This window comes from Corvus hawaiiensis, chromosome 1 (assembly GCF_020740725.1).
Source record: "Corvus hawaiiensis isolate bCorHaw1 chromosome 1, bCorHaw1.pri.cur, whole genome shotgun sequence".
NCBI lineage: Eukaryota > Metazoa > Chordata > Aves > Passeriformes > Corvidae > Corvus > Corvus hawaiiensis.
The window spans coordinates 61102328-61116625 of record NC_063213.1 but is presented as its reverse complement, the minus strand read 5'-3'; the positions used below and the strand labels follow the sequence as shown (position 1 = coordinate 61116625).

The 14298-nt window shown below is 45.3% G+C and overlaps 1 protein-coding gene across 1 annotated transcript; it reads left to right on the top strand.

Annotated features, from left to right (window-relative positions):
* The first annotated feature begins 1483 nt into the window (after window positions 1–1483).
* On the top strand, window positions 1484–9912 carry NRSN1 (neurensin 1). The gene is made up of 3 exons (XM_048307675.1): window positions 1484–1652; window positions 7089–7286; window positions 8310–9912. Exons 2-3 carry the CDS (start codon window positions 7098–7100, stop codon window positions 8706–8708), a joined length of 588 nt encoding a protein of 195 aa, XP_048163632.1. The 5' UTR covers window positions 1484–1652; window positions 7089–7097; the 3' UTR covers window positions 8709–9912.
* Window positions 9913–14298: the final 4386 nt, after the last annotated feature.

Genomic DNA, 14298 nt, shown 5'->3' with positions numbered 1-14298 from the left:
CCATTGCTAAAACATTTAATTTGTCTTGGTTAGCTGAGCATGTAACTTCTGTGTCAGGAAACAAAACTGGGCCAACACAGGTATTTAATGTTCTTTTTATTTATTGCTTTTGTCAATAGGTAAGTAAGTAAAAGAAGCTTTGTAAACAGAGGGAGGATTGATCATGTAGATTAATTGCTTTTTTTATAGAAGACATCTTCCTGATCTGAGATAAAGCAGCATTCAGTTGTAACTGCTATACTACATGTAAATGTGGTGTTAGCTTTCCAGGACAATTACTCACAGAATCGCTTTTAAGACTGATAGCCCATCTGGCTTTTCATTTATCAACTCACTGTATTTTCCTGCCTTTTTCACAAATAGTTGTCAGTTTATTACGTGCTAGCTGCTGTGGGCTGGGTATGCTTATTATACTCACTGAACAGCACACTGCTGTAAAGTAGCACTGCTCAGGCCAGGGGAACATTTGGGCATTACTCATTGCCTGAAACAAGAAAGGCGTAACAGTTTTGGAAGGACAGGATGAAGTGCACTGAAACCAGCATTTCTTCCTCCAAATCTAATCCCTTACTTGCTGGTTTTTAAATAGCTATTTTTATGATTCTTAGTTTGCAACTACCCAAACCCACTGTCATCATCAAATGCAGGATTTTTTTTTTTCCAAAGAAGCTTGGGCTATTAATGAAACCATTACTCTCACCTTATTCTTTACATTATAGCAGTTTAAAAATACCTTGTTTTTCCATCGGCTAATACTATCCCATTTTGCTTTAATGCACTTCCACTTTTTCTGCATGCAACAACACTGTTTCTGTGCATATTTCAGTGCGCCATATGGATATGAGTCTTTAGAACTCTCGCCCTTTGCATTCTCATCATTCTTTCAGAGGAATTACATATTTCCTCTTCATGGGATACACTTTAGCATCTCCAGCTCTTGGTGCCTTGTCATGCTAACTCTTTCCTCAGTAGGTTCCTTAGAACCCCAAACCTGCTTTCTTGAAATCTTTCCCCATGAACAACCAACCTGTTGCTGTCAGACGCCAACGCCTAGCCCTCACGGTCACCCTGTCTCCCTGAGGAGTCTCCCTCGGTCTCCTGCTGACCGACGCATTTCCCCAGCTCCCAGATGTCAGTGCCTTGTCCTTCGCAGGACACTTTCTGTCACGTCTATCCACTCGGCTGGACAGATGGCACAGCCCTGGGTCCCTACGGTTTTCGATGCTGACTAAAAGGGGGAGGTGGTGTGGGGGGCGCGATCAGAGGCCTCTGCGCCTACACCCAGGGAGGAGACCGCCGTGACCTTGGCGTGCACCTGCGGGCCTGCCCGGCGCTGCGGGCGGGCCCCCGAGCGGCGGCAGCCGGGGAGCGCCGGCCCCCCCCGGGCGGCCGCCTTTGGGCGGGGGCGGGGGCGGTGTGGCGAGCGCGGGGGCGGCGTGGCGAGCTTGGCCCGGCGCCGCTCCGCGCCCCGCGGCGGCGGCGGCTCAGTGCGCAGGCACGGCACGGGAGCGAGCGGCGCTCCGGGCCGTACATAATACGCGGTGTCTGGGGCCGGCGCGGCGCAGAGCGGGGATGGGGCCGGGCCGGGACAGCCGCAGCTAGCGCCGCCAGCGCGGGGGCTCGCCGGCCGAGGGCAGCGCCGGGAGGGACAGGTAACCGCGGGGCCGCCGCTCCGGCCCCTCGGCAAACTTGGGCTCGGCACTTCGGCGGGGGCTCCTGTGGCCGCCGGCGGGCTCACGGCGGGGCTACGGCGCGCAGCATCCCGCGGAAGCCGGTGGGGATAGGGGCTACAGCGGAGCCCCGGGCTTCGCCTCCCGGCTCGGGGGGACGCGGCTCTCCCCGGGCAGGCTGCTGCCGCGCTGCCCCACCGACGCTGGGGGGAAGACGGCCGGGCCGGGCTTTCCGCTGCCTCCGGGGCACCGCCGGGCGGGTCGTGGGGGCCGAGATCTCGTCGGCGTCCCGGCGCTGCGGAGTTCTTCCGCTTCGGGCGGGAAACGGGAGATGGAGAGCATCCCGCTCCGGCCCCTGGCGGCGGCGAAGCGGGCGGGGCCACCCCCAAAGGAACACAGGCGAAGGTGCTGCTCGCACCCCCGTGCAGGGCAGCGGTGCAGAAGTGGCTCCCGGAGGCAGCCGCGCGTCCTGGCTATCCTCAGGGCAGCGGCAGAAGGTGCCCCTGGCAGTGCCGCAGCCCCGAGCGAGGGCAGGGCACCGGGACGGGCGGAGCGCGGCTCGGCCCAGCCGCCGGCCCGGGAAGCGCTGGGAGCGCAGGAGATGTCAGAAAGGCCACCTTGGAAACTGCTGTAAAAAGCAGGCTGTTTATGCCAGTGTACCCCCTTCGCAAGGAACGCTCTCGGTATGTCAGGACTGGAAACGGGGCTCTTTGAACAGAAGGGTGAAAGTATGTAAGTCTGAAGAAGGGAGAGGGCGACTTCACCTGTGCCAACCATCAGCATTCGTGGCTTACACTCGGTGGCAGTGTGGTATCACAGAGCAATGACACATCTTTATTTCCTTTTGTGCTGCTTTTTAAATGACAATTCCTTACATTTTTTTTTTTTAAATGTGTTTAATCTTGGCTCAAGAAAGCAAAGTATTTGGAAAATTTATGGGGTAATTTTTAATGGAGCTTGCTCATCTTTTAATCTGTCTGTTCACCAGTCCAATCACATCTCCCCAGATCAGCAGAGGATAGTAAAGCTCAAAGTAAACAGGACAGCTTTTGCCATGGAAACAAAAGTTGCTAGGGGATGGATTGCTACTACGCAGTGGTGTTCTCTGAAGCTGTGATCCTACATCCCACATTTTCCTAACCACCTTGGGTTTAGGCACTGAAAAACTTAATGATTAAGCCTCTTCTTTCAGACTGGATGCATGTTTTCAGATCGTGCATAACACAGATTTGGGTAACAGCGACTCTCTTTTTAGCAAAAGTTTCCCAACATTTCAGTGTTTAGTTTCTCAGCCTTGAAGGCGAGACATGCAAATACACATCAACACTCAAGAGATCATAGCTACTGCAGTATTTATTCATCCAATGTAAACGGATGCTATGACACACGTTTCCCTCTTACTTGTGGAGAGCTGTTTTCTCTGACTGTTTCAGTTCCTGTGTCCTATCTGTAAGTAGCAAGAGCATTACATTTACATTGTAGCTGAGAGAAGAGACCATCATAGCCCAGATTACCAGGCTGCTTCATATGGGGCTGGGGAGCTGCTTTCTCTTCTCTCTTAAGGGGCAAGGTATTTTGCAAAAGATAGGAAATTATGTATAAGTAAAAGAGTCTGACCATGAAGGAAATGTTCAGTAGAATTATTATGCAGTGCTTGAAAAGAATTAATGATTCTGGCAGTCCTTTTTCTTTTTTTTCCTTCCATTTTAAAAGGTCATGCTACTTGATGCTATCACAACTCTTTCAAGCATGAGATCATTCTTTTGTTTTCTATTTCACCTCCCAGCTCTTATTTATCATTTTGTTCATATACCTGACCAAAACCACCTATTAGCCTTTTAGATTGCTAAAGAAAAATAATCTACGTGTCATGTAAGTGATTCCAAGCTGTGTGGTCTTTACAGGCAGTTCTTCATCAGGCTGTTAGAAACACTGCATCCTTGTTTTTTTTGCCTGACTAAACCTACAGACAGTGCAGTGAATGCAAGATCATGTTTAAAAAGGTTTCTGTCATGTCACATTGGGTTTTCTTAAATTAATCACAATAATTAAAGTTGCTGGTTCAGACTCAGCAATGTGCTTCACCTCCCTTCTGAATGCTCCTGGTGGCCACTGGAGTAATACAAGCAAGCTGTGGCAGGCCAGGTCATTTATCTGGCCATGTTAATTCTGGTTCTTCCCTGGGTTGACCTTGTGGAGTTGCTTACACCTGGGAAAAATATCTATCATTCTGCTCATTATATGATGCTAAATTTTCTTGCCTGAATGATTTAAGTTAGCCAGAAGTTAAGCATAATTTATTAAGAAGGCAGGGTTGATGTGAGAATAAAGGTCTAAGTAAGGACCCAAGACAGTGAGTCTCTGGAGAACTTTAGTTGACCTCTTTGCTTTATTCTATTTCTGATGTGTGAGATGGAATCTTTGTTTAACCAATAGGTGGGTTGAGGGGTAGGGATGTAAAGTGTTCTTATTGTTGAGGTGTAGGCGGTGTGACCCTGCATGAGAGAGCTGGGGCAGCTGTGGTAAACTACACCATTTTTTCCTCTTCTCCTTTTCCCCTAAGGTATGTTTATGAGGTGGGCAGAACTCTGGTTTTAAGAGAACTCCTCAGGGCTTGTGCTGTTAAAAATGGCAGCTAGCTGTTGAACAAATGGTGGCAGTGAGAAAAGAGGACTTCTTGTCCTCTCTTTTTGGGTAGGGAATAAACAGTTCCTGAGAAAAACAAAAAGAGCCTCCAAAAGTAGAATAACTTGCAGCTTTTCCCCACAGCAGTCCAGATTATATACTTATATACATACCAGAAATTTTTTTTTTCTTTTTTGTACCTCAGAAAATGATAGTGTTCAAAACTTCATAGCATGGTAAAAAAGCACAACTGTCCTGGTTTCAGCTGGGATAGAGTTATTTTCTCAGTAGCCATTACAGTGCTGTGTTTGGGATTCAGTATGAGTACACTGTTGATAACACACTGATGTTTTGGTTGTTGCTTCATGCTTGCCGTAAGCCAAAGACCTTCTCAGTGTCTCATGCTCTGCCAGTGAGGAGCTGCACAAAAAGCTGGGAGGAAGCGCAGCCAGGACAGGTGATGTGAGCTAGCCAAAGGGGTATTCCACACCAAAGAACATTATGCCCAGTAGGGAAACTGTGGGAGTTAGTAGGAAAGGGACGATGGCAGTTCGGGGACAAGGTTTGGCATTGGTCAGGCTGGTGAGCAACTGTATTGTGCATCACTTCTTTTTCTTGGGTTTTATCTCTCCTTTTTTTATTTAGTATTAGTAGTATTATATTTTACTTTGTTTCAATGATTAACTGTTTCCTCAGCCTACAAGCTTTACTTTTGATTCTCCTTCCTATTCTACCATGATGGAGGGCTAGAGGGTGAGGATGAGCGAGTGGCTGCAAGGTGCTTAGCTGCCAGTTGAGCTTAAACCATGGCACAAACAAGTGGTTTTCAGTATATTAACTGTAGTTGGAAACATCAATGTAAGCTATGTGCAACTTGACACAGGGTGGCCCCAGGGCCAGGCTTTCCCTGTTCACCGGGTGAGCAGCTGGTGCTGTCCAGGAGTTTCCTCCTCTCTCAAGGTCTGTGTCCACCCTGCCTGTTTTTCCACCTTTCCTTGGAAGGCCAGCACCTTGAGCACACTGTGATGGACACTGATCCTGTATTATCAGCAGAGAGCAAGCCCATCCACAGAGTTGGAGAGCACTTCTTTAATTTCCTAAAGCTTTACAATGGCTGAGGTGGAAAAGGGAAACTTGCAGGGGGTATAGAAGCAGTATGGGGTTCAAAAAAAGGGGCTCCTGCCAGAAGCTGTGGTTGGCTCTACCCCTGTTGCTTTGCAAAGCTCAGTCACCAGCAATGTTCCCTCTGGCCCTTGGCAGGTCCCCCAGCAACACGTGGGCTGCCTTCTCCACTGGGTCATGACTTCTGTGAGAACCTTGAAACCTCATCACCGTGTTGTAAGAGAGATATTTGCAACTATAAGATGTTGAGATCATGAAATCCCCAACTAAATGCATATTAGATATGCAAAATAAATAAAACCCCAAGATAATGGGTTTTTGTAAAGAGGAAAAAGTAAATCCCTCTTTGTTCCTGAGCCAAGAACACAAACAGGCTCCCAGAGGCTGGAAGTTCACTGTTTATACCAGCACTAATTTCTAGCAGAGCCAGCCAAAAGATTCAGTCAAACCATTGCTATTCCCCACCAATATTTTCTGGATTCTCCTTAATTTGAATGCTTGCATACTCAGGTATTTCATACTCAGGAAGATCACCCATTCCCAAAGGGCAAAGGTCTATAGGGCTGCAAAACTGAGAGGTACCAGCTGCCATGAGCACATAAAAACCTCCCTCCCTCTAAGTGAAGTTGCTGTGGAAATCTGACATACAGCTTGAAGCTGATATAAATTGAGCCATGACTTTCAGGTGCAAGTTCTGATTAACAGTTCCCTTTGGACTAAGCCTTTTTGAACTTCTTTAAAGAGAAGCCAATGAGCCTAAGTAACATTGAGCTATTGCTCAAGTTGTTTTTAGGAGCTAGTATTATTTCAATTAATTCAGTAGCATTACACCCACGCAAGCAAGTTCAGGCCTTGGACTTGCATAGTTAAATATGGATTTTGTGTGTTAGGAGAACTTCCATGAAATGGAAAGAGTAAGAAACTTTGTTGGTAGTTTTCATAGCAGGCAAAATTCTGATTATATTAAAGTCAACAGGAGCTTGGGCATTGACTTCTCCAAGAGAGCAGTACTTGGCTGTGAGCTTAGAATTTCCATTTCAGTCTCACTGAGAAAATTGATGCTGCTACAGAATTCCATTTTTAATTTTTTTTTAACTATCCCTATTTAAGCACAAGTTATGTATTATTTTAATCTGTCCAGGACTTATTTTGCCTCTATTTCCCATGGCCATGAATGGTATATCAATGCTTAATCCTGCACTTCAAAAGCTCAGGAAAAAACATTTTTAAAAAAACCCTTACCCAGCAGTTTGGAAAGTTCCTAAGGTGGCAAACTCTAGTTAACTGACAGAGACAGTCTGGAAGAGTGGCAACATGAGCTCTTGAGGGATGCTGGATTTTTTTACCTGGCATATCCTGCTTTTTTTAGTCTCCATGGAAACACAGTATCACATTAGTGTGAAAGATGGGGAGTGAGCACCCTGCGTATGGTAGGGAATGTTCCCTGAAGCACATCTGGCCTATGCTGTGTCAGGTCTCTGAGTTCCTTGGGTTTGCTTGAGCTGAGTCACTACATGCAGCTGTACCCAGCTCATTTCTTGGTTTGGAAAAAATGGAAGGAAAGGTCTCTCCTGGGCCATTTTTTTTGCATCACATCTGGAAAGTTTGTAGCCATCTTTGCTGCCCACCACACCGATAATGATCTGCTTTGTGTGAAACGTCTCGTTGCAGGTAGGAAGGATGAGCTCCTATGCTGACATCTGCGGGTCCAAGCACACGCAGGGCAGCACCGAGGGAGGGTACCAACGCTACGGAGTTCGGTCCTACCTGCATCAGTTTTATGAGGATTGCACAGCTTCAATTTGGGAGTATGAGGATGATTTTCAGATCCAGAGATCGCCGAGCAGGTGGAGCTCTGTATTCTGGAAGGTACTGCCTGTTGCTTTTTACTGGAGAGAGAGACTCCCATTTCAAGACTTTCCCTGTGTAACTGCTGATGTTAAGTATTCATCCAGAAAGGCCTTTCATTGCCCAGTTTTGCCTGAGGTGGCCAAATAATTATGCCTGAAAGCAGGGCACTCTTACCAAAATATGTCAGCTCCCTGGGGTCTTGGGATCATCTAGTTTCTCTGTCTCAATGTCACTGAAACACCAAAGTCTTGTCTGGAAACCTCACATACACCTTGGAAGTGTAGTTTACCTCTGTTCTGCACCCATAGAAGTCCTGCCAGACTGCTGGGAACGGGACTGGTAGGTTAAGTGCAGAGTGTGACCTAGGGATCAAGAAAACCAAAAGATCTCCATTAAGGTCGGGGAATTTGACAGAACTGGAGAAGAGCAGAGGTTGGTTGGGGCCTGTGAGGCCATCCAAACCCTACCCCCTGATGATCCCTACCCCCAGGAACATTCTGGGCAAACCAAATTTTGTACTTACACTTGAAATATGCTATAAACACTCTGTGATCCGTTCCTATGGCAATAGCAGCTTCCTTCTAATCCCTCCAAAGGAATGACATCTCACAAAGCAAAAGCAAGTGGTGGATGTGACAGACGACCAACAGGGACTGAAGTTGGTGCTAACCACCAGCTAAAGCTAAAGGAATAATCAGTTACACAGCACTGGGGTTAAACTGTGATCCTCTCTCTGATGGGGCCTTTCAACATGAAATGCTATGTAGAGATAGCAATCCATATTCCATTGTTTCCAGAAATGTCAATACTCAATTATATAAATATGAGTTGTAAAAAGACAGTTTTTCCACTAGTTCCAGTAGGGCCTCATATATCCTAAGAGAAAAATACCTGCCTTCTCCTAGGAGGGAGAACTGTATCTGCAAGACGTAGTGAAAGATAAATGCCTCCTAGGAGCACTTCCCAACTGAAAACTGGAAAAGGAAATGGAAAAACTGGAAATTAACTGGGAGTTTGTTTGTTTCTTTCTTTGTTTTCCAGGTCGGACTCATCTCTGGGACGGCTTTTATGCTGATAGGTGTAGCTGTTCTTGTAGTGGGTTTTCTTGTGCCACCGAAAATCGAAGCCCTTGGGAAGGATGATTTTGTTGTTGTGGATACCCGTGCTGTTCAGTTCAATGGGTCCCTTGATATATGCAAGCTGGCAGGAGCAATCTTATTCTGTGTTGGAGGGTCCACTGTGGCAGCATGTCTGCTGATGTCTGCTTTTGCTAAAAGTTACTCCAAAGAAGAGAAGTACCTCCAGCAAAGATTTAAAGAGAGAATAGCTGATATTAAAGCCCATGCAAACCCAGTCACAAAAGCGCCAGCACCAGGAGAATCAAAAATACCTGTCACTTTGTCCAGAGTTCAAAATGTCCAGCCTTTATCTGAAACCTGACCCTTCCCTTAGGTTTTGTTTCTCTTGTAGATCACTTTAACTGGAAAATATCAGCCCTTGTTGGCATCTGTGCTAGTCAAGTAAAACATTGAGTGCTCTGCTATATAAACATGCAGCTAATGGGGGAGCTGCTCTGGTAAAAAATTAGGATTGGGAAAAAGGAAATTATGTGATTAGACCTGTGACTAATATATTCAGTACATTTGAACCTTTTAATCTGTGTGGGTACAATAAGTTTTTGCAACAGTTATTAGGTGTTTATCTTATCAGATTGCATCCCTGGGAAACCTAGGGGCGCACTTATGACAGCTGTACCAGGAACACTCTACATCCCACTATTTAAAGTTTAGATGAATTTGCTATTTTTTTAATTTCATTAATTTGTTTAAATTTTTTTTTTTTGCCTTTAAAATACTGTTCAGTCTTACATGTCCCACCTGGTTCTGCTGTCTGGGAAGCCAAGATTCTGCCCTTGTAATTTGCACTTGTCCTCCTGTCACACGCTACAGTCTGTATCAAAGTAATACTTCACAGGTAAAACATACATGTCAGTGAGAGCCCTTAATTTGATCCTGGCACATGTCACTTCCCAGCAACGTTACTTTCTGGGAAAGACAAGTTATACTTGATCCTGAGTTACAACTAACCTGTGCTAAAGTGCCACTTTTGTCTTAGTCATTGCCATGTTAGCAAAAACTACAAACAAAATAAAGATAAGGAATTCCTGTGGGAGGAGGAACATCATACTTGTGTGTCTTTGCTTTGATATTGTTTCTTTCATTGTTGTGTTATGTTGGCACTAATACAAAATGTTTTAGTTTTGTCTGGGTGAGGATGAATAAATGTAGTTTGACATGCCCAGGTCCTGTATTCTGTCAGTACATCAATGCCATGTTAGATGATCTCAACGTACGTATCTAAAGACATTTTGAAATGCTGTTTATATTTTTATAGAGAATAGAAAAAGTTATGCTTAACCAGATACATTCGTGTAAATGCTTACCTAAAAACTTGTCCTTTCATGGGAGACCCCTAATTATTTTCTCACCCAGGGCAATTATTTCACTGTCTTAATCTATGGATTTAAATTAAACTGTATAAACAAAGATGTGACATTTGTACTCTCTGACAATATGTGCCACCTTATAGTTCTGTCTATTTTTTGAATGGATTGAATAAAATTCTAGGCGTGAGCCAGCCATGGGTTTTGTGAAAAGTTTCTTTCTAGTAAAAAAATGTAAGAGCTCTGCTTGAAGGAGAAATCAGCAGTTGAAACTCACTGGTGTCTTAATGCGGTCTGTTTTCATCTTACAGCAGCCAAGAAGCCACTTTGGTGCTGAATCAAACAGATTCTACCACAATAATGGCAGAGCTGTGCTCTTTCCCTTGCTCATAAAACATTTTGTGATCTGTGACACTCGGTTCATACTTACAACATCAATAAGCCAGATCATCTGTATTTGGAAGTTTCAGCTGAATCTGCAATAATTACCATGGCTGACAACACCATGGGAAGTAAAATTTTCTTCTGCAGAGAAAGCTCCCCTCTTGGCAACACAACTGCAGAGTCCAAGCATTAGCACTGAAAAGATGGAGAGATGAGAGCTTGTCACATGCACACGGTCACAGAGAATGGAAGAAAGTAGAGGTAAAGGCATCTGGCAATTCACTGGCACCCTTATATTAGAAATACAAAGGCACATTGCACCCAATACTTCAAATCTCAGGGGAGAAATAAATGAAGCTGTGCTAAAGAGGAAAAGTTCAAAACGCTGGCAAGGTGAGAAGCTGTGTATTTATAAAGAAAGCCATCAAGAACAGGGGTGAGGGGTACTGATTACTCACAAGGCACATGGAGAGGCTGTCACTGCTGCTGTTTGTTAACTATTCCAGGTGGAGAGGGTCCTCAGCATTTCCTGTCTAGGTTGCAAGGAATGTTGTTTACTGACATTGACTTTCACTACTATGGCTATTGGTGTGTGGGCAGCAGAGTCAAGCTGTCCTGGCTTTTTCAACTGAGGCTTTTTAATTGTGCATGGAGGAAATGTGACATTTTAAGTTTTACAGTGAAGTTCACAGAAGGAGATGAGAGCGAGGGCTCCCGTAGCTATTACTGAGTCCCTTCTCTCCACCTGTGTTTTGTTAACACTGTACTGGAAGTTTGACTGAAAATCCAGCTGGGAAAGCAAGCAGAGGTTGGGCTAGTTCACCCGAACTGGCTATATGGGTATACAGTTCTCTTTAAAACACACCCAAGTGTCACTAAAGTGTCACTAAATTTTCATCCAGAGGACAACTGACCCAACAGGTAATTGATAGAGCAGATCCAAACATCAGGTGCTCAGTCACATTGCACAGAACTGAACGTGCTTTGACAGTACAAAAGCAGATGAGTCATGGCATGGCATTATCCAGGTGCTAGAGGAAAAGAAATGCCCTTGAGGATTTTACGGAAGCTTGCTGGGATAGGAAATGCCCCTGGGATTTATCAGCAGCAGCAAAGCTGATAATGTTGTCATGGCTAACGTTGCCACACATGTTTCATCTCATTAAACCCTTGTTTTGGTTGCTTGGAGCTTTTCCGGAACTGAGACCTCCAGAGGCTGCAATCCTTCACAGCAGAGAATCAGTGCCACACACGGCTTTTGTAGAAATATTGAGCAGAAAATTGCTCTGTTACTATTAAGAAGCCACATACTGGAAAGATTAAGACACGTCAGGAATATTTTTAAGATCCATTTTCTTGTAATGTTTTAACACCTTCACCCTTTGGTACAGGAGCTGAAGCATCAGCAAAAGGCAGTGGAAATGTAGTGTGTGCTGTTCTTATGGAAAATGCCTGTGATATGGCCTCCTGCTGGGGAGCAGCAAGAGGCAGTCATGCTCCCTGGGAAATTTCTAGTGAGGTTGAGGGCAATCTGTCCTTGCACATATCATTTCCTTACCATGTAACTTTTTCACTTTTCCTATCTCCACTAAATTGCAGCATACACTCAACTGTGGGACTGCCTGGGACTTCCCCTCCAAGCACTGACTGCCATCAACTTTCCAGTGGACACATTAATGGACACCCCAGTGCAAATAAAATATGGCTTAAGCAGCCAAGCTCTTCTTTTTTCAGCTCTTTGACCTCCCTGCTCCAGAGGTTCCTTTCAGTTTCTTCATGCTCACCTTATTTCTTGCCCCTTTCTAGCCTCATTTGGCTTGAAATTGTAGTGCAACCCCTCCCAGCCCAACACCATTTTCTCTGCAATTGTAGTGAAAGAAATCACAATTTTCATCTGAGTGGTAATCACTGGCTTCATTTTGGTTAATAGATGCTCTCCTGAAGGTTAGCTCTGCTTCCCCAGCACACTGTGCAGAAAAGGCTTCTGTTATCATCTGTTCTGTCCTCCACTCTCCAGGCTGTCTCGACCCCTTTATTTTCCATTTTTTCCCAGTGCATGGTGAATCACAGGCAAAAGGCAGAGACAGAAACATTCCTCCTCTTGAGCTGCCTGTAAGCAGATTTAATTCCCAGTTTCAGCTACAGCCTCAGCCTGCCATTTCCAAGTATGAGATTTTTAATCATGCACAAGTACAAGCAAGCAGCTCTTCACGAAAGCAGCAGCAGCAGAATGGGGAGGCTGCAGAGAGAGAGGTTTGGCGAGGGGGAGCAGCAGCACAACATGCACACCAGGGAGGCCACTCAGCCCCTGAGGACATGAAATGCAGAGGAGACAGCAAAAGACTGCAAGTACCTTAGCAGGATGCATTTTCCCAGCAGCTTTCTAAAAAGGGCTAAAAATGGAACAATTTTGGTAAAATAAAGGAACTAGCACTTGGGATTATTCAGCACTGACTGGTCATCCCACCATTACACAGCAGGCTGCCCTCTCAGCTCACTGAGTATCAGGGGTAGAGAGACAATAAGATACAAGCTGCCTGGGCAGGCTGTGGAGGCACAGCCTTATGCCTTCCTTGTCCTACCCCTCCCAAAGCTGAAGGAAGCAACATCTCTACAGAGCATTAGCCTGCACCAGTCATCTGGGGTTAACACCCACACACCTCTTAGAGAAACAGCGTTTGAGTTTTGCCAGTTCATCCCCAGGGGACGGTTTGTCCCAGAGGAACATCACTGTAAATGGGAAGACCCACCTAGTCTGCTCCTATTTCCAATATTTAGAAACAGTGTGTGATTCTTCTGGAGCCTTCTGGTCTCTGGGCAAACAATCTATCCACTCCCTCATTTTTCTTCAGTTCTTACCTGGACGTGTGGCAGACCACACAGGGTGCATTTCCTGCATCAGTTCACTTGATGCACATTAAGCAGGCTAAAGCTGTTTTTTTGCTGTCAGATAATTTACAGAGGTATTGGGATGAAAATAATCTCTGCATGCGGACAGTAGGTGAGGAAAATACTTCTAACAGCCCTTAAAAGAAAAGAACCAGCATAAAATAACATCTTTTATTGGTTTTTTCCTAATTATTTACAGCTGATTTTTGAAGGCACCCTTTTTTCCCATAATTTACCATTCGTGGACTTTTGCAAAAATAGATGGGAGATCAGTTTTAAACAATGCTAATAAGCTAGTCAATTTAACAATGTGTGTTATGCTGCTCCAGCAATTTCAGCCCCAAAACTTATGGCAGTCAAGGCTTCAGGCCACTTCCTGGCTAAAGGCACCCTCCAGCCTGAGGCTAAAAGGATGTGTTGGTGCTGGTGCTGTTGTTCAGGGCACAAGAGACGTTTCTGGAATGTCATTATTTCCTGCCTCTGGTCACCTACTGCCTTGAGCATCTGCTGCCCTTCCCCTCCCTGCCTCCTCCAGGAACCTCTAGCCCTGACAATTCCTTCCTAAGCCTGGTGAGGTGAGAGGGGTGAGGTGAGAGGGACCCCTGCCACACATGTCTTGGAGGGGGTGCAAAATGTGCCTGCCAGAAGTGGCAGCACAGGGGAGGCAGGGCTGCAGCAGGGACAGGAGCGAGATGAAGGTGGAGAGAGGTGAGAGGGAAGGAATCCCCAGGGGAGAACTGGTGAAATACAGCATTTCAAGCATCAGTGTGCTCATCTGCCAATGAATATCAGAAGAGACAATCAGTGAATATTGAAAGCATAGAAAAACTTGCTGCAGGTCCAAAACCTGTGACCAAAACAACATAAGTACAGTGGCTAAAATCTTCATGGAAGTAATTTTAAAAAACCAAATCAACTTTTGACATCAATATTCTGGCTCCCACAGATGACTAGACAAGCACAAGGACCTTATTGTTGGATAAGTGCATTACCTCTACTGTAAGGACACATTATTTCCTTTAGTATACTATGATAAACAAATTTCTTCAGATAGCTCTTGCTCAGAATGGGTTCAGCTCTCGAATGACCCCTTGCAAAAGCACTGAAAAACAGAAAAGCTCCTGAAACTGGAGCTTAAAATCACAACAGAATGGATGGCAAAGAACTTGGTCTGACCTCCAGGTGATCATGTAACTGGAAAGTGGTAAATTGAGTTTGTTGGTTTAACCATAGGTCTTGTGTTTAACCATAGGTCTACATGAGATGTAGACAAATCTTTGCCCTGACACGGAGCATTGTCTGGGTCCTCTGCCC

Excerpts from the sequence above, each read along its gene's own strand:
- NRSN1 (XM_048307675.1), top strand. The coding sequence starts at position 7,098 with ATGAGCTCCTATGCTGACATCTGCGGGTCCAAGCACACGCAGGGCAGC. Across the intron at positions 7,287-8,309 it reads GGAGCTCTGTATTCTGGAAG|GTCGGACTCATCTCTGGGAC; the intron begins GTACTGCCTGTT and ends TTTGTTTTCCAG.